This window comes from Quercus robur, chromosome 4, assembly GCF_932294415.1.
Source record: "Quercus robur chromosome 4, dhQueRobu3.1, whole genome shotgun sequence".
In the NCBI taxonomy this organism is placed as follows: Eukaryota; Viridiplantae; Streptophyta; class Magnoliopsida; order Fagales; family Fagaceae; genus Quercus; species Quercus robur.
The window spans coordinates 85,215,243-85,241,081 of record NC_065537.1 but is presented as its reverse complement, the minus strand read 5'-3'; the positions used below and the strand labels follow the sequence as shown (position 1 = coordinate 85,241,081).

The 25,839-nt window shown below is 34.4% G+C and overlaps 2 protein-coding genes and 1 long non-coding RNA gene across 6 annotated transcripts in view; 1 reads left to right on the top strand and 2 right to left on the bottom strand.

Annotated features, from left to right (window-relative positions):
- Positions 1-25,839, bottom strand: part of LOC126724115 (disease resistance protein Roq1-like) — a 140,349-nt gene that overhangs the window by 3,426 nt on the left and 111,084 nt on the right. The gene's annotated exons all lie outside the window — the stretch shown is intronic.
- Positions 1-25,839, bottom strand: part of LOC126724116 (disease resistance protein RUN1-like) — a 38,182-nt gene that overhangs the window by 1,048 nt on the left and 11,295 nt on the right. The window contains exons 2-8 of one of the 3 annotated variants that reach the window (XM_050428418.1): positions 8,362-8,761; positions 6,584-7,706; positions 6,144-6,419; positions 5,211-6,023; positions 4,518-5,106; positions 3,509-3,589; positions 3,213-3,319 (exon numbers count right to left, since the gene is read on the bottom strand). In XM_050428418.1, the coding sequence (XP_050284375.1) occupies positions 3,570-3,589; positions 4,518-5,106; positions 5,211-6,023; positions 6,144-6,419; positions 6,584-7,706; positions 8,362-8,761 (3,221 nt within the window). In that variant the 3' untranslated portion in view covers positions 3,213-3,319; positions 3,509-3,569. The remainder of the gene's footprint in view (positions 1-3,212; positions 3,320-3,508; positions 3,590-4,517; positions 5,107-5,210; positions 6,024-6,143; positions 6,420-6,583; positions 7,707-8,361; positions 8,762-25,839) is intronic. The other 2 variants (XM_050428420.1, XM_050428419.1) reach the window with 2 other exon arrangements.
- LOC126724123 (uncharacterized) lies at positions 768-2,945 on the top strand. Its single transcript, XR_007654625.1, has 2 exons — positions 768-950; positions 1,554-2,945. It is a non-coding gene; the product is annotated as an uncharacterized LOC126724123 (long non-coding RNA).

Here is a 25,839-nt window from a genome sequence, read left to right as displayed (position 1 = left end):
ACTATCCATTTTCTCTCTTGGCAGGGGGGGAGCCAAGGGGGGTCGAGAGGGGGCAAATGCCCCCCCGACCTCCCCCAAACTCTTTTAATATAGCAGCCCAATGCTTATTTTGCCCTCCCTTACTAGATTTTTAGATTAGTTTGATATTTTTAACTAAGAGTCAAGAGATAAGTATCACAATTTTTTTTTTTTTTTTTGATAAGAAAAGATAAGTTTTACATATTATTTGAAAGAAAAAAAAAACTAATAACTTAATTATGAACTCACGATAGTTTTTTTTTTCTTTCTTTTCTAATTATTATTAGAAGTCTTACGGAACTTTTTGTGTTTTACATTAATTGAAAATCAATAATTTTGAGGGAATCTTAGCTAGCTAATCCATGGGTTTTATGGGTCAACAAGTTGCTATTGCTGCAAAGTTTCAAAAGTTGAGAAAAATACTCTGTTTTAAAGTCATGAAACTGGGGGGTTTCATGCTAGCTCTCTTGGCTCTCTAAACTTTTGAATTTAAAGTGTCTAGAGGAAATCCTTACTAGTTTTTAAGATGTGCTTAAAGTTGCATCATTTTCAAAGGTGTTTTGTAACTTTTGTTAGTTCTAAGTAACCAAAGTTATTTATAGCCAAGGTTTGTTTTGACGTTTTTGCAATTATAATTGAAAATCATGAACACGATTTCAGCTGTGTTTCTTTCACATAATATGTAACTATCGCTATTTTTTTAATCTTGCCCCCACTAAACTAAAATCCTAGCTCCGCCACTGTCTCTTGGCCGGCTCTTTCACTTCACTTCTTTTCTTTCTTTTTTTTCATTCTCTCATATGCTCCTCTCTACTCTCATCTTCTCCACCGGCACTTCCACACCACCACCACCATTTCCACCATCATTTTCCGGCAAGATAACCGGAAATTTTTTTGGGAACCCATAAACATCTTCACATCCTTTTTTTGAGGTAAAAATTTTTCATCTTTTTGGTGGGTTTTGCACTTTTGCTTGAGGTTATTTTTATATAAGCTTTAATAATGTTACCCATGTGATTTATGAGCATTGGAAGTGATATTTATGTGTTTTTATGTATGGGTTTTGTATTGGTGGAATTATTTGATGAGTGGGTATATATTTTGTGCTATTGATGACTACTTAAGGTTTATGTATGGTGAAAAATTTAGGGGTTTTAAGTTATAACATGTGATGGTTGGTAAATTTCATTTTTCCATTGCCATTGGGTTTATTTGGAGTTAGTTGAAGTTCTAAGTTTCTTATCGTGGAGGATATATTGATTTTGCTTTCATGGGTCTCTTAATGATGTAGTGTAAATTTTATGGAAGCTAATCATAATGTTGGAGATGATATTAAATGGGTTAACTTTGTAAATTGGAGTTTATGCCTTGTGAATCTAATTGTTGAGAAACTTTGGAAGTAGAATATATTATTATTGATGAGGTTAAATACTAGGTTTGCCTAATTAAGTGATTATTTGGCAATTCCTAAATTGTGGCTAGATGCAATTTCAAGCTCTATGCTTATTGTGATAGGTTTACTTGGTATTATTTAGGTTCTAGCTAATTTCCTTGGAGCTTGGAGAATTAGGATTTTGCGGTTGCGAGGTAAGTAGCTTTTTAATGGGTATTTTTGGAAAATAACCATGTCTTATAAATATTGTTTTTGAGTCAAACACATTTTGGAAAATGATATATATGGATATATGCTTTCTTAAATGTATTGTGTTATGACCCTTACTATATATGAAAAATGCATCATATTTGGTATTGCATTTGGGGAAATGCATGAATTGCTGATATGGAAAAATGAGTATCTTTTATTTAATCTTTGATAAGAAAATCATTGATTTTATGGTGTATTGAAAAATTTAAAGATGCTTATCTTGTCTTGTATCATTTGAGAAATTGTTAGAAAATCTTTTGACAAGAATGAAGTTTGAAAACCTTACAAACTTTGTAGAAGTTAGATTATTTAAGGTTTTCTGAAACTACTTGGATATGAACTATGTGTTCCAAAGTAAGGTAACCTGTGAGTTTATGTGATTTTAGCCCTATGCCATGTGTGATTTGATGGTGATCACCCGATTTGGTTTCAGTAGTCTTTGTGACAACGGAATCAAATCCAGGTCAATGTCCTTTCACTTTGGATGACGCGTTCTTCCTTGCTGTCCATGGGGGGAAGAGGTTCCTTGATTGTGTGTGGGTGAGGCTGCTGCCCATGGGGCCAAGAGACCACATGCAAAAGAGGTCCTATTTGACGCGCTCTCTCTGCTGCCCATGGGGGGAGAGAAAAACCTTGAGGGTATGGGTGAGGCTGTTGTCCATGGGGCCAAGAGTCTGCATACCAGAGAGAATAATATCATGCCAGTTGTGAATGGGTGGATCCCCTGACCAGTTTATGTGGTAGTGTGACAGATTTGTGATAATTTATCTTATATTAGATATTATGGTTTTAGAAATTATATTGTTGATGCTCACAAATTATAGTATATAGTTTCAAGGTATTTACTTTGAGAAACTTTGTGTTTCATTATGTAATCATTCTTGTCATATTATTATTATTGAAGATGAAACTTGCATTTCCCCCACCCCCATTAAATATGCTACTTACTGGGCTCTGTCTCATTCCATTATTTTATAAAATTTTCAGAGTAAGCAACAATCTTTTGAGACAGCTTTTTGGGTGGCTAATAATAGTTAGACTAATTACTGATGGAGGCTGAACTTTTGTAATGGATATATTAGATGGTGTACATCTTAGACTAGGTTTGACTCATTCTTTTGTATATTATAGTGGTTATGACTATATTCCCACTAATGGGACAAGCTGTTGATATGTAATTGTTTATTCAGACCTCTATTCTTTTGTGGCCAATGGTCCTTGTAATTAATGCTTAAAGCTCTCACTTACTTTGTGAGTATATTCTATGGGATTATTATGATAATTCTTGATGTTGGCACTTGATAGGATTTATGTGGATTGAATTGTCAAAAAAATGAAAAAATTTACTGGTATTTGAGACGTCTTTCTCATGCTTTGGACCCTTCGAGGTTTGGGGCGTGACAATAATACTTAGATAAACAATAAATATCTTCTAGTATGTAATTCAGATTCCGGATACATGTGCTAACTTGAAAAGTTTTGAATTTCTCAAAAATCAAATCAACAAGTAAAATTATAAATATTGAGTGGAAAGAAGAATAAGAATCACCAACTGCAAAAATGTTCTTTCTATTTTCTTTTTTTATCTTCTTTGAATGGATCAAGTCATTAAAATTGTCCAATAGACCTTAAAAAAACTTATTCCAAGCCCTCAGCCTGCAAAGACAAATAAAGACTTTTACATTGATAGTAGAGAGTGAAAACATCATGTAAATGCCAATAAAATGAAAAATTTGCACGCTAAAAAAAATTGCAAGTTCTTAGACTACAACATTTACAAGATCATGTAAATCAACGTTCTTGAATTACTGGGGAAAGCTCTCAATGCTGAAACAAGAAACATACCAATCATCAAATTGGGGTCTTCATCGTCGAAATCTACATTGCATCTCCATCAGAAACCTCTTCACTCTATGCAACAATAATCTGTGACAACTCAGAACAGATTAATTTCTATATGAAGAAGCATACGGATGCAGTGTAAAGAACAACAAATTTTCTAAAGATACAAGATTGGATATAAGAATACTAGACATAATATCAGTGGTTACATTTCTCATTATATTGCCTTCTCAAATGTTTGCATCTATGGCTTAGAGCATCTCTGTCATGATAAGACCAATGTCCCATTGAACAGTCCAATTGATAAAATTACAATTACTTAAATACAAAAAACAAAAATAAATGAAAATAAAAAGACCATCAAGAACAAACCAATCAAGAGTCTTCCCATTCTCTCCCACAGTGGAAATAGATTGGAATTGAAAGCAAAATCACAATATGCTCCAAGACAAGAAATTAAGAATTTCAACTAACTCCAAATAAACCCAGTAGTAATGGAAAAATTAGTTTTACTAACTACCACATGTTATAACTCAAAACCTCTAAATTTCCGACATAAATAAACCTTAGATAGCCACCATTAGCACAACCATAAACCCACTCATGAAATAATTCCACCAATACAAAACCCATACATATAAACACATAAATATCTCTTCCAAAGCTCATAAATCATATGGGTATCCTTATCAAAGCTTAGATAAAAATAACCTCAAACAAGAGCATAAAACCTATAAAAAGATATTAGAACTTTTACCTCATATAAAATATGTGAAGTATACCGGTGGGAGAGGATGAAAGAGTGAAGAGAGTGTTTGAGGGAAAAATGAAAAAGAAGAATTTGCTAATTTGTAAAGTGATAGTGTGAGATGAGCGGTGGATATTATGGGGGGAAGGTGGGGCACGCGTGACACCAAATAAAAAATCAGACCTTCACTTTTCTTTTCTTGTTTTTTAAACAAAGAAAACTGAAACAACGTTCCAAGACTGAAACTGAAAAATCAGGCCTTACTTTTCTTTGTCTTGTTTCTCTTTTTTAAAGGCTGGGCCACTGACGATGATCGGTGCCTGTTAATGTCTTGAGAGATACAATTGCATTCTACATGGACTCCTATCCTTTTAACGATAGGAGCAATTTCTTTGGATGAAGGATCATGAGGGAAAGCAGTTTCACAGTGTATCTGAACATGATTCCGATCAGTTAGTTGCAAGTCCCGAAATAGTTCCTGAAATGAGCTCTGAGGTCTGCAAGAAAAACATAGATGCCCAAAGCTCCAATCTATTTCAATGAATTTTCTTTCAAACATTCGTTCACTACCATTGATGGAAACGAAGACACAATAATCAAAATCACGATAATCTTGTATTCCAAAAGCAACGCAGAGAGCAATTGTTGGAAATTCAGGACCAATCGAGAATTCTATTAAATTTCCATCCCTTTGATGGTTGAACCAATTTGGAATATCATTCTCATCTCCTATTAACTCAAAACTATATTCACAAAGGCGGTTTTGCCAAATTGGAAGCATTGTAAATGAGCGTGGAAGCATTATCATGTGGCTTGTTACACCTAAACATGGTGGTAGATTTGGTGGAAGTGGCTGCATGCAATTAGCAAATTCAACAAGTTACATCTTAGCAAATCATGTAGTATTTGTGAAGATAACACAAATAGTTTCTTAATATCTTTAAGAGAGAGATATACCTGAAAGAATGATTGTAAATCCAGCAAGCGGCAACCTTCTACTTCTACACGTCTTATACTATGCGGAAGCCCTAGGATTTCCCGCAACTTATTGCAATATCTAATAATAAGCTTATGTAATCTCTCACATCTGCTCATGCTTTTTGGGAGGGTGAGAACTTTGCTTCTGTGGATTTCTAACTCTTCCAGTGTGAGGGGGCAACAACAATTCAATATAAATTCTATTTCTGAGCAAATTTCATAGCGAAAAAGACGTAGTCTTTTCAACATTGGAAAAACATATTTGGAAGAGCAACCAAGAGGGTTGCACACTGGCTGTCTATCAATCTCCACATTCTTTGGAAATATGAAATCGCCAGTAAGTTCAAGGCTCTCTATATGTTGTAAATTATAGATGCTACCCGGAAGATGTGCCTTTCCTGAATTCGATGATATAGTTAAGCCCTTAAGCCCAATCAAATTCCCAAATGACGGAGGCAATTCATTAGTATAGTTCCCCTGAAGATCTAAATATTCAACACCTTTCATTTCGTGCAAGATATTTGGGAACTTCTTAATCCTCTCACATCCTTCCAGATTAAAAGATTTAAGAGATTTCATCGTGAGACAGTTCGGAAGAGTTTCAAGTTTATCGCAACTGCCAAGGTCCCACACTTTAAGCTTATCAAGACGCCCCACGGAGTCATCAATCTCAACTAAATTTTTACACCCTTCAAGTTTCAATAGCGTTATGTTTGGGGTCATTGATAAGTCAGGTATTTTCATCATCAGCTTGCACCATCTGAAGTCCACATATGTAACGGATACAAAATTCTGTAGAAAAAAAAAATTTGAAAGTTAGAACATGGTTTAATCTTTAAAGAAGTATATATAAATAAATTAAAAATTAAAAAATTTGAAAAAATAATAATTTATAAATGCTAATGATCTTACCTGCTTGAATGGTTCCTTTAATTGGTTTAAAGGCATGTTGAGCACAATCAGTTTTTTAGGGAAAAAATTAGATGGCCACGAAGAAAATGGATATTCACGCCAATCAAGCAAGCTTAATCCATTGGGAAGACATTCAAGGGGTCCATTGCAACAATGTACATTACGAATCAAAAGCAATCTAAGATTTTTCATCTTACAAAATTGTGCCTTTATTTGCACCTTTACTTGTTCTGATTTAGGCGGCCACAATATTATGCTTCGAATTTTATCTGAACCCTAGTTGAACAATAAGGTAAGTGAATCATCAAAAAATATAATAGTTAATAAACTTTAAACAGAAATAATATTCAGAATAAATAAATAAATAAAAAGGGAAAAAAAGTGTAATACGTCTCTCATGTGAAGTAAAGGGAGTAAGTGTATCAAAATAACATACATACCATATCTTCAGTTAATACATCAAGAGCTTCCTTATAACACCTTAGTCTGCTACGTTCCTCAGGCTTTAGTGGTGCTTCTTGTCGAACAATGTCCATACCCATTTGTTGTAATAAGTCGTGCATCGACAAATAATAATTATCTTGATCAATAGTCAAGAGACACTTATCAATAAGATTTCGAATACCATATACTGGGTTTAAACCACAAGCTTTCAGTACATCCTTAATCATATTATAACTCATGTCATATCCCTTGAAGAAACATGCAATATCAAGGAAAATATTCTTTTCATTTTCGGGTAATCCTTCATAACTTCTTTTTAGTATATTTTGAATATCTTTAGGAGGATTTTTTTTATAACAATCTAACGCATCATCCCATTCATGTATAGTTTTCTCACACAAATCACGACCCATTACTTTTAGAGCTAGAGGAAGGCCTTTGGCATAACTTATAGCTTGTTTCTCGAGTTCCAAATAATCTTCAGGGACTTCATTTCTTGGGAAGGCATGCTTACGAAAGATTTCAATAGCTTCATCTTCATCTAATTCCTTAACCCCATAGTCATAGGTTGAAAGACCATTTCGATTAACTAGCAAGCTTTTATATCTTGTTGTCAGAATGATTCTACTTCCAAATGCAAAGCCTTCACATTGTCCGAGCAATGTTTCTATCTGGTCGACATTATCCACGTCATCAAGAATGATAAGAACCTTTTTTAGGCGAAGAATTCTATTTATCCTTGTGATTCCTTCATATATAGTACTCACCCTCAAATTCTTATCCTCTGAGATACCCTTAAGAAGTGCCTCTTGTAAACGTATTTTGCCTTCCTCTGTCTTTGACCACTCTCTAACATTTTCTACAAAACTTTTTGCTTTGAAATGATTTGAAAAGCTATTATAAATAGCTTTTGCAATTGTAGTTTTGCCTATTCCACCAAGGCCAGTGATCCCTACCATGCGAACATCATTTGATTCAATATCTAAAAGTGTTGTTAGGGCCTCTATGTGAGAATTTATTCCAACCAGCTGCATTGTAGCAACATTTGATGGCATCTGAATGAATTCGAAATTTAAGATCTCTTCAACAATTTTTTGCACAAGTTCAGATTCATTGCAACTGTCATTCACAGAGCATTTAATTAACACATGTAACGAGTTGGACTATAAGAAAAAAAATAACATAAACTGAATGCAAGATGTTTGTTGGGTTAAGTGTCCCTAACAATGTTTAATTTTTACATCATAGTTGAAGTGTTGTTAGATGAAGTAAGCGACATGTAACTCATAGATTGAAATTTTTTTGTTGAATTCACTTTTTTTGGGTAGCAATTAGCTTTTGGGATGAAGTTGCATTAAAAGTCCACTTAGATGACGACATAATCTTACTAGATCTCACTACATGCCTAGAAAAAATGCATTAAGTTTTTTTTTTTTCTTTTAAAATTTTCCAAATATTATGAGGGGTGAAATTCCTAATTAATAATGGAAAGCAATCTATAATTAAGTTCTTTTATTTCCATATTTAATCTATAGCTAACAAGCTTAGTATAAAAGATTCTTCTCAAAATAAAAAATAAAAATAAAAAAAGCTTAGTATAAAAGATATGACAAGAACATATTACTTTCATAATTTAGTAAAATTTAAAGAGAAAATAAAATCTAACAATTAATTTTAGTTGTTGTTTAATTAACAATAAAATTTAATGGACATCACAAAACAATTAAAACTCTTGAAGATCAACAAATAGGAGTACGTAGTACTATACAAATACCTGTTTTTGTCGTCCCAACCAGAAATATTGGCTGCTTCACTTAAAGCGTCCCTCCACCTTTGTACCTTTGTCTTATCTTCAATTTTTTTTTCAAGCTCAGTCAGTTCGTTTCCAAAATCCCCTATTTGCTTACGAACTTCAGATGGATCTACTTGATAGAAAACTGGTAGCACTTTTTTGTTACACTCAATAATTTTTGCAAGTTCATCCAAACACCAACTAGAGGATGCATAGTTTTTAGAAAATACAATTATTGATGCACTTGAGTTTTCAATGACTTTGAGAAGCTCTTCAGAAATGTTTTCTCCCCTAGGGAGATTATCATCAATGAAGGTTTGAATACCTTGTTGAGTCAGAGCCTTATGTAAATGACTTACAAAACCATGGCGAACATCTTCACCTCGAAAACTCAAGAAAACATCAAAGTTCTTGAGTTGGTGAGATGAGGCCATTGGGATTTATGAGCTGAAAGATGAAAAAAGTTGAAAGTAGGAGGAGAAGAAAAGCTGTGAAAGATGCGTCAATATAAAGTGAGGAAAGTGAACAGGAAGAGGGTGAGTGAATGGATGCAAGAGGCTAGACTGTATTGTAGTCTTGCTTTCAAAAAATGACACGCATTTTACATTAATTGCAATTTTATCATAAAAGTAAAAAGTTTCTGAGTAAAGCCCAAAATAACTCTTTGAACTTTCAACGAACCATACCGGGGTCATTGTGGTCAATCAAACTACGTGAAAGACGTAGATGTCCCTCTTCCTCGCAATCTTATACAGCTGTTCCACTAACTTTAAATCATGTTGTTTAAAAGCTTTGCTTAAGCCTTCAACTATTGAAGGCTTAAGTATTGTAAATCTTTGTAACCAAAAAAAAGAAAAAAAAAGAAAAAAAAAAACTTTAAATCATGTTAAAGTTTCTCCGACTTTGTTAAAGTTAGTGGAAGACTGAAACTTTAAGAATTTTTTATAGTCTTCCGAATATGAAACAATATTTTAAAGTTTCGTTCACCTATTAGCGGTGGTCCAGGAGGATTAGACTAGAGCCTTTAAATGATAATGTAAAAAAGAAAAAGGGAAAAGAGTAAGGCGTAAATAAGGGGATTAGATTGGTGTTGCCTTTGTTTTCTTTGTAGTGTCTCTTTTCTTTGAAAAATAAACTTATAACTTTTCTGCACCAAGAACAAAAAAAAAAATGATATTTCTACAATATTTTCACTACAATTTTAAATGACATATTTTTATGGGTGATTATTAATAGGAGTGTCAATTCAGGAATTTGGGTTAACGTGTCGGGTTCGAGTAGTGTCGAGATAGGAGTATTCGATTAAATAACTCAATTTGAATCTAATCCATTTAATAATTATGTCATGATCTTTTAACCCTAATCCGACCTTTTAATAAGTTGGGTTGACCTGACTCAACCCACCTAACACGCTTAATAAACGGGTTATGTTGGGTTGACGCGAATGTGACACAAGTCACACAACCCATTTCAATCTACTTAATATTAAATATAATATCCATCTAGAAATAATTTTTTTCTTACATCCCAAAAATAGTTCATACACTTTAATTCTTCAACCCATTTAAAGTGTTTGTTTATTTAATAAGTCGATATTTGAAAAACTAATCTACTGAGAAAGGGTCCGGATGCAAACGAGCTGAGACATTTCTTAATTTATGTGGTCATGCTTTCGGTGCGACAGTAACTTATTAAACTTTCTAGGTGTCATACATATGTTTTAATTTTACATTGCTATATCACGGAAGTTTCTGGGTTAAAATTGTACGCTATAGTCAATTCAATAGCCATGTATTGAGGACATTAAATAGCTTCACTAAAAAAATATACAAATAAAATTTTTCATATTTTGTAATATTTTTTAATGTTCAAAAGTTATATAAAAGAAAGGAAAATAAAGAAGAAAATGTTTTAATGGAAGAGAAAAAAATACAGGCAATTATATGACGTCGTATGTGCTAGGGTCTTGATTATAAAGCAGCTTATTTCTTTTTTTATTTTTATTTTCCTACTTTCTATAAATCTCACGTATATCTTTTATTTATTTTATTTACCTTTTAACTTTTATCTATAATGTATTCAACAAAAATCTAAATAAGTTGTTTCCAAACAAACTCTTAAATTCATATAGCTAGCTCTTTTTATAATAATTTATTATTTTCTGAAAAAATGAGTAAATAAATAATCACATTTGGAAATAATTATAAAATAAACGTCATGATTCAATATTTTATAAAATAAAAGTCTAAAGTTTAAAATGCACAACTATATGACTTCAAATTGTTACAATTTAATCATCGTATGAGTTTGACGAAAACAATAGAAGCTGTACATGAGGTTTATAAAACCATATCCATGTTAACTATAAATTGAAAAATTATTAGTTTACTTTCTACTACACATGTAAAACTTGCATGATTATAGACTATATAAATATATACAATATTGTACAGATTTATACTAAAACATTATTTTTGGTAGAAAAAGGAATAACATTAAACTAAGGAGCAAAACCAGGAACTACACAATGTCTGCTACTATACAGACCACGGCTATCAGCCTCTAGAATAGGAATAAGGTCCACAGGCGGACCATTCCATAGTACAAAATTTGAATCTAAGTTAAGACCGAAACTAGCAAGCCAGTCAGCACTTTTGTTTGCTTCCCTGTAGACATGAGATATAGAAGTTTGAGGGATTTGGTACATCAATAGCTTACAGTCATCCAATATTGAAGACACAATAGTATTAGCTGCAGACTGATGAGAAAATGCATCAACTATGGCACTTGCATCTAGCTCAATCGCCACGGCTTGGACATTCAGCTGCCTACATATGAGAAGGCCATCCCGCAACGCCCATAACTCAGCAGTGAAGCTGTTTGCTATGCCAATCCTTCTAGAAAACCCCCCAATCCAGCTACCAAACTCATCTCGCAGAACACCTCCACCACCAGCTAAGCCCGGGTTCCCCAAAACTGACCCATCAGTGTTTAATTTCAACCAGCCACTACAAGGTTTTTCCCAGCGCACCTGCTTCAAGATTTTCTGTTTTGACACCAGCAACTTGCCCGCACAGTGAAAGTATTCTAGTGCTTGGTAAAAGATGTCTTTGGCCATACTAGACTTCAAATTCTTGTTCTCAAAAACCAGCTAGTTCCTACCCTTCCAAATATTCCAAATAGCAAACATAAAAATTTGGTTCCAAGGAGCTTGACCTGAACTTCGAACTCCTTTATCCTTACAATTAGACATGAGCCAGTCTTGCATGTTAGCCGAGAAGAAACTTGTGTCCAAGCAGCTGATTCCTAGTTGATGCCAGATAGTCTTGAGTACATGGCAGTCCCGAAGGGCATGAATGATGGATTCTGGCCTATTATGGCAGTGGGGACAAATATTGTCAACTTGCAGCCCCCTGGCTTGTAAACAATCTCTTACCCCTATACTATGGTGCATGCACTTCCAAATGAAGGTTTTAATTCTCGGCAAGGTATCTAGCTTCCAAATCCACTTCCCTTGGAAGGCCGGATCAGGTAGAGGTTCACTAGCAAGGAGATAAGCACTACTAAGATCAAAGGAACCTTTGGGGGAAGGTTTCCAAGCTAGTTTGTCCTGATTCCTTGCAACACACGAGAAAGGGGTAGCTTGAATTACTCTTTTAACCTCATCAGGAATCTCTATTTGCAGCAAATTCCACTTCCAACCTTCCAAACTAGCAACATCCTTAACTTCTAACAAATTAGACTCGGTGGTTAGGGGACCTTGGATGATATTCCTTAAGATGCCCGCCTTGGTCCAATTATCATGCCAGAAGCTGAGATTGCTGTTATACCCCAGAACCCAAGTAATTCCTTTCTTGAAAACAGGTTCCCCTTTCTTCATACTCCTCCAAGTTCGAGAGCAAGGCAGCCTAGCTTCATCTCTAGAAATTAAACGCCGATTAGTACAATATTTCAGTCTCAACACTTTGGCCCATTGAGAATCTTTCTCCGTATGAAACCTCCAATTTAATTTAGCAAGAAGAGCCGTGTTCCTTCCTTTTGCAGCTTGGATACTCAACCCACCTACATCCTTAGGGGTAGTTACCTTTTTCCATCCCACCCAGTGCATACTCTTCTTATTGGTTGAGGAGTTCCACAAGAAGTTTCGGTTTACTTGGTCTATGCCCTCTAATATCTTCCCTGGGAGCTGGTTGCATTGCATAACATAAGCTGGGATGGTAGAAGTGGCTGCTTGGATCAGAACTGACCTCCCGGCCATGGAGAGGAGATTTGCTTTCCAACCTGCAAGTTTCTTTTTCACCCTTTCCAACACAAAGTTAAAATCCTGACTTGATGCACCATTATGCTTAATGGGAAAGCCAAGGTACTTCCCTAGATTAGGGGTAGACTGAAAACCGAGGATGTCACTCAAGGCTTCTCTATCACTACGGTCCACATTGGGAGCAAAGAAAACCCTGGATTTAGCTTCACTTATGGTTTGACCGGATTGGCTACAAAAGTCATCCAACACTTCTCTAATTACAAGACAATTTTCCATATTTGCCTTGGCAAAGAGGACAAGATCGTCTGCAAAAAATAGATGCGAGAAAGTTGGCCCTCTTCGGGAAGCTTTAAGAGGAATCCAGGACTTGTCATCACACCTTTCCTGGATTAGTTGCCCCAAATAGTCCATACACATGATGAAGATATACGGAGATAGCGGATCGCCTTGCCTAATCCCTTTAGAAGGATGAAAAGGCTCTAGAGCACCTCCATTAAAGAGTAAAGAGGTGGAGACCGAAGTGATGCAGCTCATAATAAGATCAATTAAATTTCTTGGAAGATTAAACCGGATCAACATATCCCTAATGAAACTCCACTCCAATTTATCATAGGCCATTTCTAAATCAATTTTCAAAGCCATATAACCTCCTTTGCCCTTAGCTTTACCCATAGTGTGGATTAATTCTTGAACAATAATAGCATTATCCACTCCTCTTCTTCCCGGAACAAAAGCCGATTGACAAGGACCTATTAATTTATCCAAATAAGGTCTCAACCTCCCCACTATGATTTTAGTAATGATTTTGTAAACCGAATTGCATAAGCTAATAGGTCTATAGTTGCTAATGGATTCCGGGCTTTGGATCTTAGGAATAAGGACAATGCTTGTGTTATTTAAGTAATCTGGAATTTTTCTGCATAGGAAAGCCTTCCTAATCTCCTCTTTAACAGAATCCCCCACTGTGGACCAGAATCTCTGGAAAAATCCAGCATGCAGTCCATCAGGACCTGGAGCCTTGAAAGCCTTGAGGGACCACAAGGCAGTGACTATTTCAGCATCTATCACCGGCTGGTCTAAACTGTGCTTCTCCTCCTCCGTGAGACTACTTTGCCACCCCTGCCGGAGGTTATGATTCCAACCAGCCTTGACTTGGCTGGTAGTATACAGCCTTATAAACCCCTCTCTAAAATGGTTCATTACCTCTCTTTCCTCCGTAAGCCAGTCCCCTACCTCGTTTTTCACCATGCAAATAGTGTTTCTTTTCCTCCTAGCAAGAGCAGAAACATGATAGAAAGAGGTATTACGATCACCCAACACCATCCAATTAATTCTAGACTTTAAGGCCCACAACTCCGCCTCTTGATTCAGCACTACATCCAGATCTTTAAGGAGCTGGTTTTCCAAATCTATAAGGGAAGATTGGGGATTGGAAGCTAAAACCCGCTGAATTCCATTAAGCCTAGCCATTAATCTTCTTTTCTTCTCAAAAATATTTCCAAACTGATTTTTATTCCATATCATAGCATCATTTGTAAATCTATCAATAGAAGTTGAAAGATTATCATCCTGATTCCAAGCCTTAGTCACTACTTGAGGAAAAGACGGGTCAGACAACCAGAAACTTTGGAATCTAAAAGGCCTATTGAGAAAATTGGTCTGTCTAGGGACAGTTTCAAGGAGAACGGGACAATGGTCGGAATGACAACGAGTAAGGTGGGAGACCCTAGCTTCTGGATACAAGAGGCACCAACTAGGATTCATAAAAAACCTATCTATTCTCTCTTGAATGAGGTTATTTAAATCCCTTCTATTACTCCACGTGTATCTGGGACCCGAGAATCCCAAATCCACCATATTGCACTTATCAAGACAATCTTTGAACAACAGAGATCTATGAATGTTAACAGGCCTTCCTCCAAACTTATCTTCATCCAATAGGGGTTCATTAAAATCCCCAGCTATTACCCAAGGTTTATTATGAAGATCTGCTACTTTAATTAAATTTTCCCGCAAAGTATTTCTCTCAGCAATCCTAGGACTAGCATAAACAGCAGAAAAAATCCAAGAGAGTTTAGTAGCAAGTACCTTCACTTCCACATGGATTTCTTGCTCTGTATTTGCCAAATGAATCACCTCCACAATATCAGCATTCCAGAGCAGCCAAAGGCCTCCTGCGTACCCAATTGTTTCGGTATGGATGGCGCCATCAAAAGGAAGTCTATCTGATATTTCCTTTGCACGAGCTCCACCAAGCTTGGTCTCCATAATCACTAACAACGCCGGATTATGATTACGAGCTAACTCTCTAACATGATGCTGAAATTTGGGCTTCAGCACGCCCCGGTTATTCCAAATTATTATATTCATCAAAAACAGAGAGGAAAGAACATAAACCCAGCTCAAGAGGAAGTGCCGGAGCCTCCTTCATCCTCGAACTCCATCCTATCTTCTCCCTTCTTTTCGCCATCCTCCCTTCTACAAGGATCGTTCGGACCACCCATGATAGAATCTTCATCCTTCTCTTCAATGATTCCATCTAAAGAACAATTAGGTTCCAATCCTCCCCCAGATTTTGAAATCAACACCCCAACACAGTTGTCGGCCACCTCAAGGCTTCTGTTACCGTCCACCGTAGAGCTTAAATGATTGATCTTTCCTTGACTTTGAATGCCCAGCTCACGTTGATGATTCCTCTCCACCTCGTCTTTGCAAAGCGTCCCCAGATCGGTGTGCGCTGCTGCTGAAAATTGGAACAACGAGCTTGCATCTCCTCCATTGTTGCCGAGAAGAGTCACGACTTGTGTTTCTGCGAGAGGCGTCCTGCTGCTACTAGCAGGTTCTGAATTCAAATGGACTGAAGCCCTACTTCTGGCCAAGGCTTTTTTTGCCTTCACTGAATGAATATCTTGGGCTTTAGGAGGAAGCCCAACAATGTTAGTTCCACCCCCAAACTTCAGGCTCGGGCCCAATGACAAATGATCCTGTCCAACCATATCCAAAGCAGATTTGTAAGCAAAGCCCACCTCAGGTTTCTCCTTCCAATCTTTATTTCCGTTGCTGGCCTTATTCCTTGCCAAGGGATCTTTCTGTTTTGCGCTCTGTCTTGATTTCGTGGGGTCCGGCTGTACCATCCCCTTTGTGGTCCCATTTTGTCTTGCTCTCCTACGTGTAACCAGCATCCACGAACCATACTTGTCCTCGTCTTGCGCCGTTCCACTACTCTCAGCCACGTCACTGCCAACCCCGCGCCTGCCAGTATCATGCATTCTTCATGGGCTAGTACTTTGTGCTTTAGTACCAGCCAGCTCCTTCTCCGGCGATACATCTTTCTCCGGCGATGGCTCAGTACACCGGACTGAATATGGGCATGCTTCCTTTTTGTGTCCAATCCTGCCGCATACGAAACAGAGCTTGTTGATGCCCTCGTACACCACTGTTTGCTCAAATTTCCCAATGAGCACAGTATTGATTAGCGGTTTATTCGCATCTACCTGAATGCATAGCCTCGCATACTTACCCCGAGCTTCCATGGCGGTATGAGTATCGACTCTCAAAACTTTCCCAATGGCTTCCCCAATCTGTTTAAGAACTTCCGCCTCATAAAGTTCAATAGGTAAATGATGTAATCGAACCCAAACAGCTATTGATGACACGTTAGCTACATCCGGATTGAAAAACGGTTCCCATGGCCTAATAGATAAATAATGCTCTCCTATGAACCATGGCCCTTTCCTCAAAACTGCATCCAAGTCTTCCTTCATTGAGAACCTCGTTAAGAAGAACTCATTTCCAAGGTCCACACAGTCTAGTCTCCCATTGGGTTTCCACAGTTGCTGGAGTTTGTTTTGGACGTAGGTAAAACCTATTTTCCTTCCATAAAGCTTGACAATCAGAGCTTTCGACCACGACCCCCTTATACGCAGTTTAGTTTCCTTAGATAGCTTTATAGCCGCTAAACCTTCGCGTAAGCCAGAAACTTCTTCATCGGAGTCAACATCATCCTCCATTTGGTCGTAAAAATCGAAGGCTTGAGCATAGGCTCCTGGTATTTCTCCTACCAATTTTTCCTTGAAAGACTTGTTGGGTGAAGCCCAAGCATTGTTGTTCTGTGAGTAAGATCCATTCTCGTTGGCCCCTTCTCTGAAATCAGCATGATTGACATCCTTTACCTTCTTCTTGCTTCTCAATAGTTCAGCTGCCTCTTCCCTTGAGAGAGCACGGCTTCCTCTACCCTTTAGAGAGCACGCCATTGTTTATACTAAAACATTATATTGTACACACTGTCGTGCAATTGTGTACAATTTACATTAGTAGCAGATGAAATTTAAACCAACAAATTGTCCTTATAAATTTTACTCATTTTTAGTCTACAGAGAGAACAATAAAGCATCCGAAGATATTTTTCAAGTCTTGACATAAAGTGGTGTGGCCTGCAATTGACTGACTCAAGGTCAAGGTGTTAAATTGTGGTCTTGGTGCATGCAATTTCTCAAAATCAGGACCACATATATTTGATGTATGGGCATAATAGCCAAATACCACAGTTTCGAAAAATATGTATCAATTTATCACTGTTTGTGAAAAAAATAAAGGATCTACCACATTTTTAAAACTCCAGTTTGTGAAACTCAAGTTTGCAAATGGAACTCAAGTTTTCCTTAGAAAATTTTTAACACGTATTTTTATAGCATTCAAACATATATTCCTATAACATTGAAAACTGAACAAAAATATTTAGATACTGCTACCAGATAGGCCCTAGCTGCCTGACTATCTCCACTCACTCGGTTATTATCAGTAGTTATTAAATTCGAAATATAAAAATAGAAAAATAAAAAAAGTTTGTAAAATAAATTGTAGCGTGACTTTAACATTTTCCTTTTAATTTAGGATAAGTAACGTTATCCATCACAAGAGTCTTCTAGTTTTTCCTAATTCAGGTATAGTAGTTTTTATGGAAATTTTCATGCTCTCTCACATACGTGGACCCCACCACTTCCAAAAGAAAAAATTCCAATGTGCCAAATCTCCCTGAACATCCATTAAAAGTCCATTAAAAGTTCAGTGCCCGTAGATTTATTTTACTGTATATCAATATGCCAGTTAAAAAAGCAAAAAATTAAACTTTGATCCATTTTTCTTAAATATAAAATTATATTCTTCCCAAACATTACATTCAGTAATGAGAAATAAAAATATATGTATTTTGCATTCAAAGCCACCTTGTGCGTCGAATTACGTACAACTGAAAATAATACTTTACATGAAATCATAGAGGATTCTGGCATTTTACCCCTAATTTTGAAAAAAAAATTAGCAACATGCCCCTATTTGCAAACTATATAGGAGCATGCCCCTGTTTCGATACTCGATTATCCTAAAATCGAGTTCAATTAAATACTCGATTATCCTAAAATCGAGTTCAATTAAATACTCGATTTGTAGAAAATCGAGTTATGCCCGATTAAACTTAAAAAAAATAAATAAATAAATAAAAAAATTCCATGAAACTCGAGTTTCAGGAAATCGAGTTCCATGCAAAAAAAAATTTTATAAGTGTGATTGCTCTATATTCAGGGAGCCCTATAGTGGCGTTTTTAAGCCCTATAGTGACGTTTTAAAGCCCTATAGCGGCTTTTTCCTGCAAATTTTTTTAGAACTGTGATTGGCCCATATTCAGGGTGCCCTATAGTGGCATTTTTAAGCCCTATAGTGACGTTTTAAGGCCCTATAGCGGCGATTTTCTGCAAAAATTTTTATAAGTGTAATTGCTTTGTTCTGGGTGCCATAGTGATGTTTTTAGGCCCTATAGTGACGTTTTTAAGCGCTATAGTGACGTTTTAGAGCCCTATAGCGGCGTTTTCCTGCAAAAAATTTTTATAAACCATACCAAGTTCAAGGGGCCCTATAGTGGCGTTTTTAAGCCCTATAGTGACATTTTAAAGCCCTATAGCGGCGTTTTGGAACTCGACTTCCCGAAATTCGAGTTCCATGCTTTTTTTTTTTTTTTTTAGTTTTATTTGAAATAACTCGATTTTCTACAAATCGAGTATTTTAATGAAACTCGATTTTAAGGTAATTGAGTATCGAAACAGGGGCATATCCCTATATAGTTTCGAAAAAGGGGCATATTGCTAAATTTTTTAAAAATTAAGGGCAAAAGACTAGAATCTCCTGAAATCATAGGTAATTCATATTATCAACATGCAATTTCAAGAAAATGATTTTTTTTTTTATTTTAAAAAAAAAAATTGGTATCTAAATCTCTTTGAGTATCTGATTATTATATCAGACATATGCATTCCCTATCCCACACACACACCAAGTAATCATTACAAATGATTATTTTATTAACTTATTTAAGTCTCCAAAAACTGAAAATATTTAAATTCAATGGACTAAAATGACAATTATTCAAAGTTAATGAACTGAAATGACAATATTTAAACATTGTGGACTAAGATGACAATTGATAAAAGTTAATGGACTAAAATAACAATTGGTGAAAGTAATAGGATATAAAGCAGATTTTTGCCTTGAATTTTCTTTTAAAAAATGGCTAAAATACGTGCTTAGACTTTGAAGTTTACCAAGTGCTATCAATCCCTAAAGTCATTAGTTTAGCTTGATTGGTTTTTTTTAATGGAAATTTTAGCTTGGTTTTGATTTGATGAAAACCATTTCAAATGGATTTGGCTTTGATCTTTGATCTTCTGTAGGTCTTTTTTTTTTTTTTTAATGTGTAATTCGTTAATATTAAAAATATTATCATGTTGCTATTAAATGACTAAATGTTATGGCATTGTTCAATCAGCCGCATAGAAAATGAGAATAATATTTATTAACAGAATGATCCTTTCTTCTCAAAAAAAAACCGAATGATCCTTAATTATTTTTGAAACATTAACAACCAATAATGCTCATTTGAAACTTTAAAACTTCAAAGTCAAAAGGTGCTCACCCTATAAACTTTAATTTCTAAAGATGCCTAGAAAATCAACTCGATCCTCCTAGGCGCTGGGTATTGGATCTCAGGTCATGGGCCTTCCAAGCCTATGGGGTTGACATGAATGGCTAATGGACCTGTTCAAACCCACCTGCTTAATTCATCAGATTATATAACTTATAATCGAACTTAAACTTGACAATAACTTTATTGTTATGAAAACTTAAAAACGTACCATTTAAATAATTTATTGATGACATAGCGATTAATTTTTAATTTTTTTAGAAAGTTTGCAATTATGGAAGATATAAGAAGAAAATATAATCCGATGATAGATTTGTCAAAATTTACCTCTAATAAAAAAAAATATTGAATAAGATTATAGCGTCCCAATTGGATAGTTTATTTTTTACAATCTTATTTTACTATTTAGTTTATTTTTGCTACAATTTATGGGTCCCACTTTACTTTTTGATACTACTCATAGGTCCCACTGTACTATTTAAGCTAACTTTTACCTTTATTTATAGTACTTTCAGCAAAAAGTTTTCAATTTCACTAAAATAAGTGGATCCCAAACAGTTGTGAGAATAGATTACAAAGACGCTATTTATATAATTTTTTTTTTTTGAGTGTTATTTATTTATTTATATACATTCTAATTGAAGAAGAAGAAAACTCTGAAACTAATTTCAAGATTATTGGGAAAGTTCGTCACACTTAATTGCCAATAAGAGTAATATCACACGTGTTCTATTTTTAATAACAAACTACTGAGCTCATTACACTTAAGTGCTGCGACACCGTTTCATTAAATCCTTTAGCAAATCTATAGCAAAACAGTGCCGTATCAACGAAATTCATTAATTCATTAAAACAGAAAATTAGTTAAGTTGATAGAAAACGATGAGGAAGCAAGCAGTGACATGAAGAGGCTAGAGAGGCATGTGATTGTGGCAATTTGGTGTATTCAAGAAAACTATCACACAAATGCTTGAGGGTGTAATTGAAGTTTTTGTGCCCCCAAGTCCTTCATTGTACGTATAATCACTCTCAGTTGAAAGGTAAGCATTTGAGATAGATGATAATAGGTTACGTTGTAAATAAGTAAGTGTTGACCAGTTCCTTGCTGTATGTTACGGTCATCTGTTGTGTAGGTGAAAACAGTGGGAAGGAGAGGAAGAAGCAGAAGTACATATAAGCAAGAGAAAGCAACAACGAGGAAGTGTTGAAGAAACCATTGCACAGGTTTTTGGGTTCATGAGTTAGAAAGAAATCCACGACAACCTTTATAGAAGGAAATGTTTGGTTGGTTTTAAACTTGGTTTTAAATCTTGTAATAAGATCCAATGTCTTTTTCCTTGGCCTGAGTCTTCTTCGGATATATAATAAACTAGTCGCTAACCCGTGCGATGCACGGGAAATGTATTGAGCATAATATATAATTTAATCTCTGTTTATTTTACTACAACACCAAAATTGAATTTGTAAAATAAAATCATATAGCTAAAACATTTGTTAACAGCTATACGTTTCAGACATTTATTAAACTATATTATTATTATTATTATTATTATTATTATTATTATCAACTTAACAATATTTTAATATATGATACCAACATGCTTCAAGAATATGTCCAACACTGAAAACAATTTCGAAAACAAACTCAACTAAACAATTTGATGAATAAATATATTACAATCTATAATATAAGCTAAGAAATAAACTTTGAAACCAATATGAACAAAATCCACGTCAAACAAAATCATTTCGATCATTAAGAATATGACTCACTAAAGTCATGAAAAACACAGAATTCATTACAAAAAAAAAAAAAAAAAAGGCATCTTTAGTCTTTATAGATTTTGCCTAAGTACCCAGATACGATGACACATACTCACACAAAAAGAGACATAAACATGGACAATTAAAGAAAAAATAAGAAAAACAAAAGAGACGTAAACACGGACAATTAAAGAAAAAATATAGGGAAAAAAAGTTAGGAATAGAAATATAAGATAAAGATGGGTTACCCTCAAAAAGAATAATCCATGGATATTCATTGAAATCTTCTAGATAATTTTTGATAATAGAAAAAATAAAACCCAAAAGTTATGATGTTAAAACTTCCAAAAGGCCAAAAAAAAAAAATTTTAAAAAATCAGAAGATTCAAAGCTTCAAAAGTATTGAAATAAAACAATATATATATATATATATATATGTATATATATATAATTACGCAATAGAGAAATACAATAGAAAGAAGGGAATCCATGATTATAGCTTTTCCACTTATGTATTGGACTCCTCTCCTTCTTCGGTCAATGCATCAAGGTTAGGGTTATTTGATTTGTTCAATAAAAATTTGAAGATTTAATTAAAAGATTCAGGCCTAGCAATTAAATAAACAAAACAATAATTGACAAACTTATAAGAAAAAGCAACAAATCTATAATTTTTATTGAACAAATCAAATAACCCTAACCTTGATGCATTGACCAAAGAAGGAGAGGAGTCCAATACATAAGTGGAATATGTGAATTGTGAAGCATGAGCCGCCCTCAAAAAAAATCTTGAAGAAAAATAAGTTTTAAGGAGAAAATTGTGTTGCGACAAAAATAAGTTTTTGGGGCTTAGGTTTTCTACGCAAGCAATTCTTAAATAGGAGAGAGTAGAGGCAGTGGGAGAGTGTCCTTATTTGGCTAGAAGTCTAATTTGTATTGGAAAAGAAAAACAGTGATGAGGTGGAAAATTTAATTTAAATATTGTGCTGACGTAGAAAATTGTGGGAGTTTCAAAAGATTCGGTTTTATATATATATATAGACTAACAAAAAATTGTTTGAAAAATGTCAAACTAGTAACGTTAGCGTCAAGAATGCATGGATGCCTATCCAATGCAAATACTTTTGAATAACTTAAAGATGCCTTTTCAACACTGCTCTCTTAAGGGGCTGTTTGGTTGAAAGGGGAGAAAAGTAGGAAAATAGAAAATGGTGAGAGGATAGAAAAAATTTTATTTTATTTTCTTTTTGTTTAATTTGGTTGAAAATTGAAAAGTAGAGGGATAAAAAAATGAGTTTGAGTAAATATACTCATATATCCTTATTAAAGAATAATGCATAATAAAAAAAAAGTGACAAATAATCACAAAAAAACAAAGAGCAATTACCCAAATTTATTAAAAAAAATATAAATCATGTCCCAAAAAAAATCACATCTAAAAAAAAAAAAAAAAAAAACTGTCACACCCCAGGCCCTAGGAAAAAAAAAAAAGAGGCAACATTATTGCCTAAAAAAAAAAAAAAAAAAGAAGAAGAAGAAGCACACCCAGGCCCTAGAAAATCAAAAGAAAAAAAAAAGAATAGGAAAAAAAAGAAAGAAAGAAGAAAGAGGCAACGTTACTTACAACTCAGACAAAACCAAAACAAAAAAAAGGCAATGACTATTCTGGGGAGAAGAAAAAAAAATTAATGGCAACTTGAAGAAGCCCATGTGTACATGGGTATTTTTGTCAATTAAGAAAAAACTCATTCCCATTTAGTTTTCTCTCCATTTTCTGGAGAAAACTTTTTGGTGGGTCCAGAAAAAAAACATATTTGGACCCCACCATTTATCTTCTTTCCTTCACACCCAACCAAACACATTTCAAAAAAAAATTCTTCCCATTTTCTCTCCAAAGTTTTCCATTTACCATGTTTCACATCCAAACAAACACACCCTAAATTAAAGCTTCTTAATTAATATTTTCTTTTTAGCATTTATTTGGTAGTTAAGATTTGAAAAAAAGATATTATCTCTTGTATCTATGACTAAGAGTATACTATCTTAAAAAAGCATTATACTATATACTATATATAGTATAATAGTATATAGTATAAATTGGGAATATATTTAGATGGATTTTTTTAATATTAATTAAATAATATTTATTTGATTTTCTATATTATTTTTTTTTTTTAGCTAAAACCCCTTTCTTATTACATTTCGAGATATAAAATTTCTAATTAATTTTTTTGTATTTTACACTCCGTTTATTTTTATGTAAAATATTTTTAGAAGTAAAATATTTTTAGGAAAATATTTTTCATTTTATAGTGTTTGGTCGTGTACATGAAAATGATGTGTCAAATATTTAACAACAATTTCATCACACAAAGATCATAATACCACACATAACTAAACCCCCCCCCCCAAAAAAAAAAAAAACTAGATTTGAATATCATAACCCCCAACTCATATCAAACAACCAAAATCAAAATCATCAAAGAAAAAAATGAATCTCACACAACCAAATCAACACCAAAAAACCATATTGTTCTTCCCAAAATGGGAGCTTTTAGAAATCGTTGGTTAATGTCAAAATGACCAACTAGCACATGAAATAAACCCCATTCCATAGATGTTGACAATGATGGTAATCTACCCATTATCACCACTATTGTTAACTCTATTGATGTTGGGTCCCATTCTCAGTGTGTGGCAATGGCGACTCCAGGAATTTTATCCAGGGTATTTCTTAAGAAGCATAATTTTTCCCAGTGGGGGCTCTAGGAATTTTTCCCAAATGCATTGTTGTTTAGTTGTTTCATTAATTTGTTTGTCTTTTATAAACCATAATTTGTTATATTGTTGTTTCATTAATTATAAATTTATTAATTGTTGTTTAACCTAATATAATTTAATTTATTTGTCTTTTATAATGTATTGGTTAATTAAATTATTAATTATTTTTTATTAGTTGCTTTCCCCAATTAATTATTGGTTAATTAATATCCCAAACAAACAAAATTAATTAGTTCAACTAATTACTATGGTTGTTTGATACTTGGAATATCACACTATTACTTAACCAAAAAAAAAAAAAAAAAAAGTCAATAAATTGTGTAGCACAAAAATTTATAGGCCATATAGCTTAAGTCCAAGTCTAAAAAAAAGTGATTCATTATATATTTTATAACCATTAGTTGAACTAATCAACTAGCACATAGCACATAGTCATATTTATTAATTATTAGTTGCACACTTGCACTAGCACTAGCACTAATACAAGCACATAGCACACTTGCACTACCCTGCCCCAATGGCCCACGGCTCCAATCACAAGACTAGAGCCAATCAGATAAAGCCAATTTATTATATCTCACCAAATGACACCGACACCAACACCAACACTAAAAGACAATTAATCCAACACTTTACACCATCAATCCATCACCAACACCGGCTAATTCAGCAAAAAAAAAAAAAAAAAAAAAAAAAAAAAAAAAAAAAAAAAAAAAAAAAAACACCAACACCGGATAAAGCCAAAAACAAGGTAAATATTAATAAAGAGAAATTGAGATGAAGAAAGAGAGAGACTGACTGACAGACAGAGATGAAGAAAGAGAGACTGAGATAGAGATGAAATACCTTGAGGTTAAAGGAGCAGGGAGACTTGAGGCTGAGGGGTGGCACTGACGGGACTCAAGTAGCACATCGAGGCGAGGAAGACCGATCCGATCTCCGATCTCCTTCTTCGATCTGGCGATCTCCTTTTCCGATCTGTTGGTTCTGGCGTCTTGCCATTTTGGAGCTCAGTATATTGGGTTTATGGGTTAGGATTTTAGACTTTAGGTTAGGATTCTTTCTTTCTTTCAAGCACCGTCTGTTGGTTTCTGAGAATCTGATCAGTATATTGGAATTTTTTTTTTTTTTTTTTTTTTTTAAAGAATCTATGGGTTTGCTACTGTAATTTGTTGGGTTTGCTTTACCTTGTTTTTTTCTTTAGATTGGGTTTGCTTTACCAATTGATGTTGGGCTTTTTTTCCTGGTGGGCTTGCTCTATTACAATTTTTTTTTTTTAAGATTTTAGTTCAAAATTATTTTTGGGGTTTTTTTTTTTTTTGGCTACTTGAAAGTAGAACAAATAATTATTATTATTTTTGTTTATTTGAGGGTTCCTAATTTTGATTGAGGGTGTTCCTATATATATATTTTTTTTAAAGGGTAAACAAATAAAAAAAATTATTTTTATATATAATTTTCTTTTTTCAATTCAGGGTGTTCCAAGGAACACCCTGGGACCAACGTGGCGTCGCCACTGGTGTGTGGAGGTTAAAAAAGCACAAAAGAGAATTCCTTTTGGTTAAAAGCTGAAGAAAATGATTAGCAATCGGTCTCATTAATACTTCAAATAACTGATTAGAATGATAAGTATATTTCTAGCATAGATCTTAGATCTCAGAGTCAATGATGGGTGGGAGAG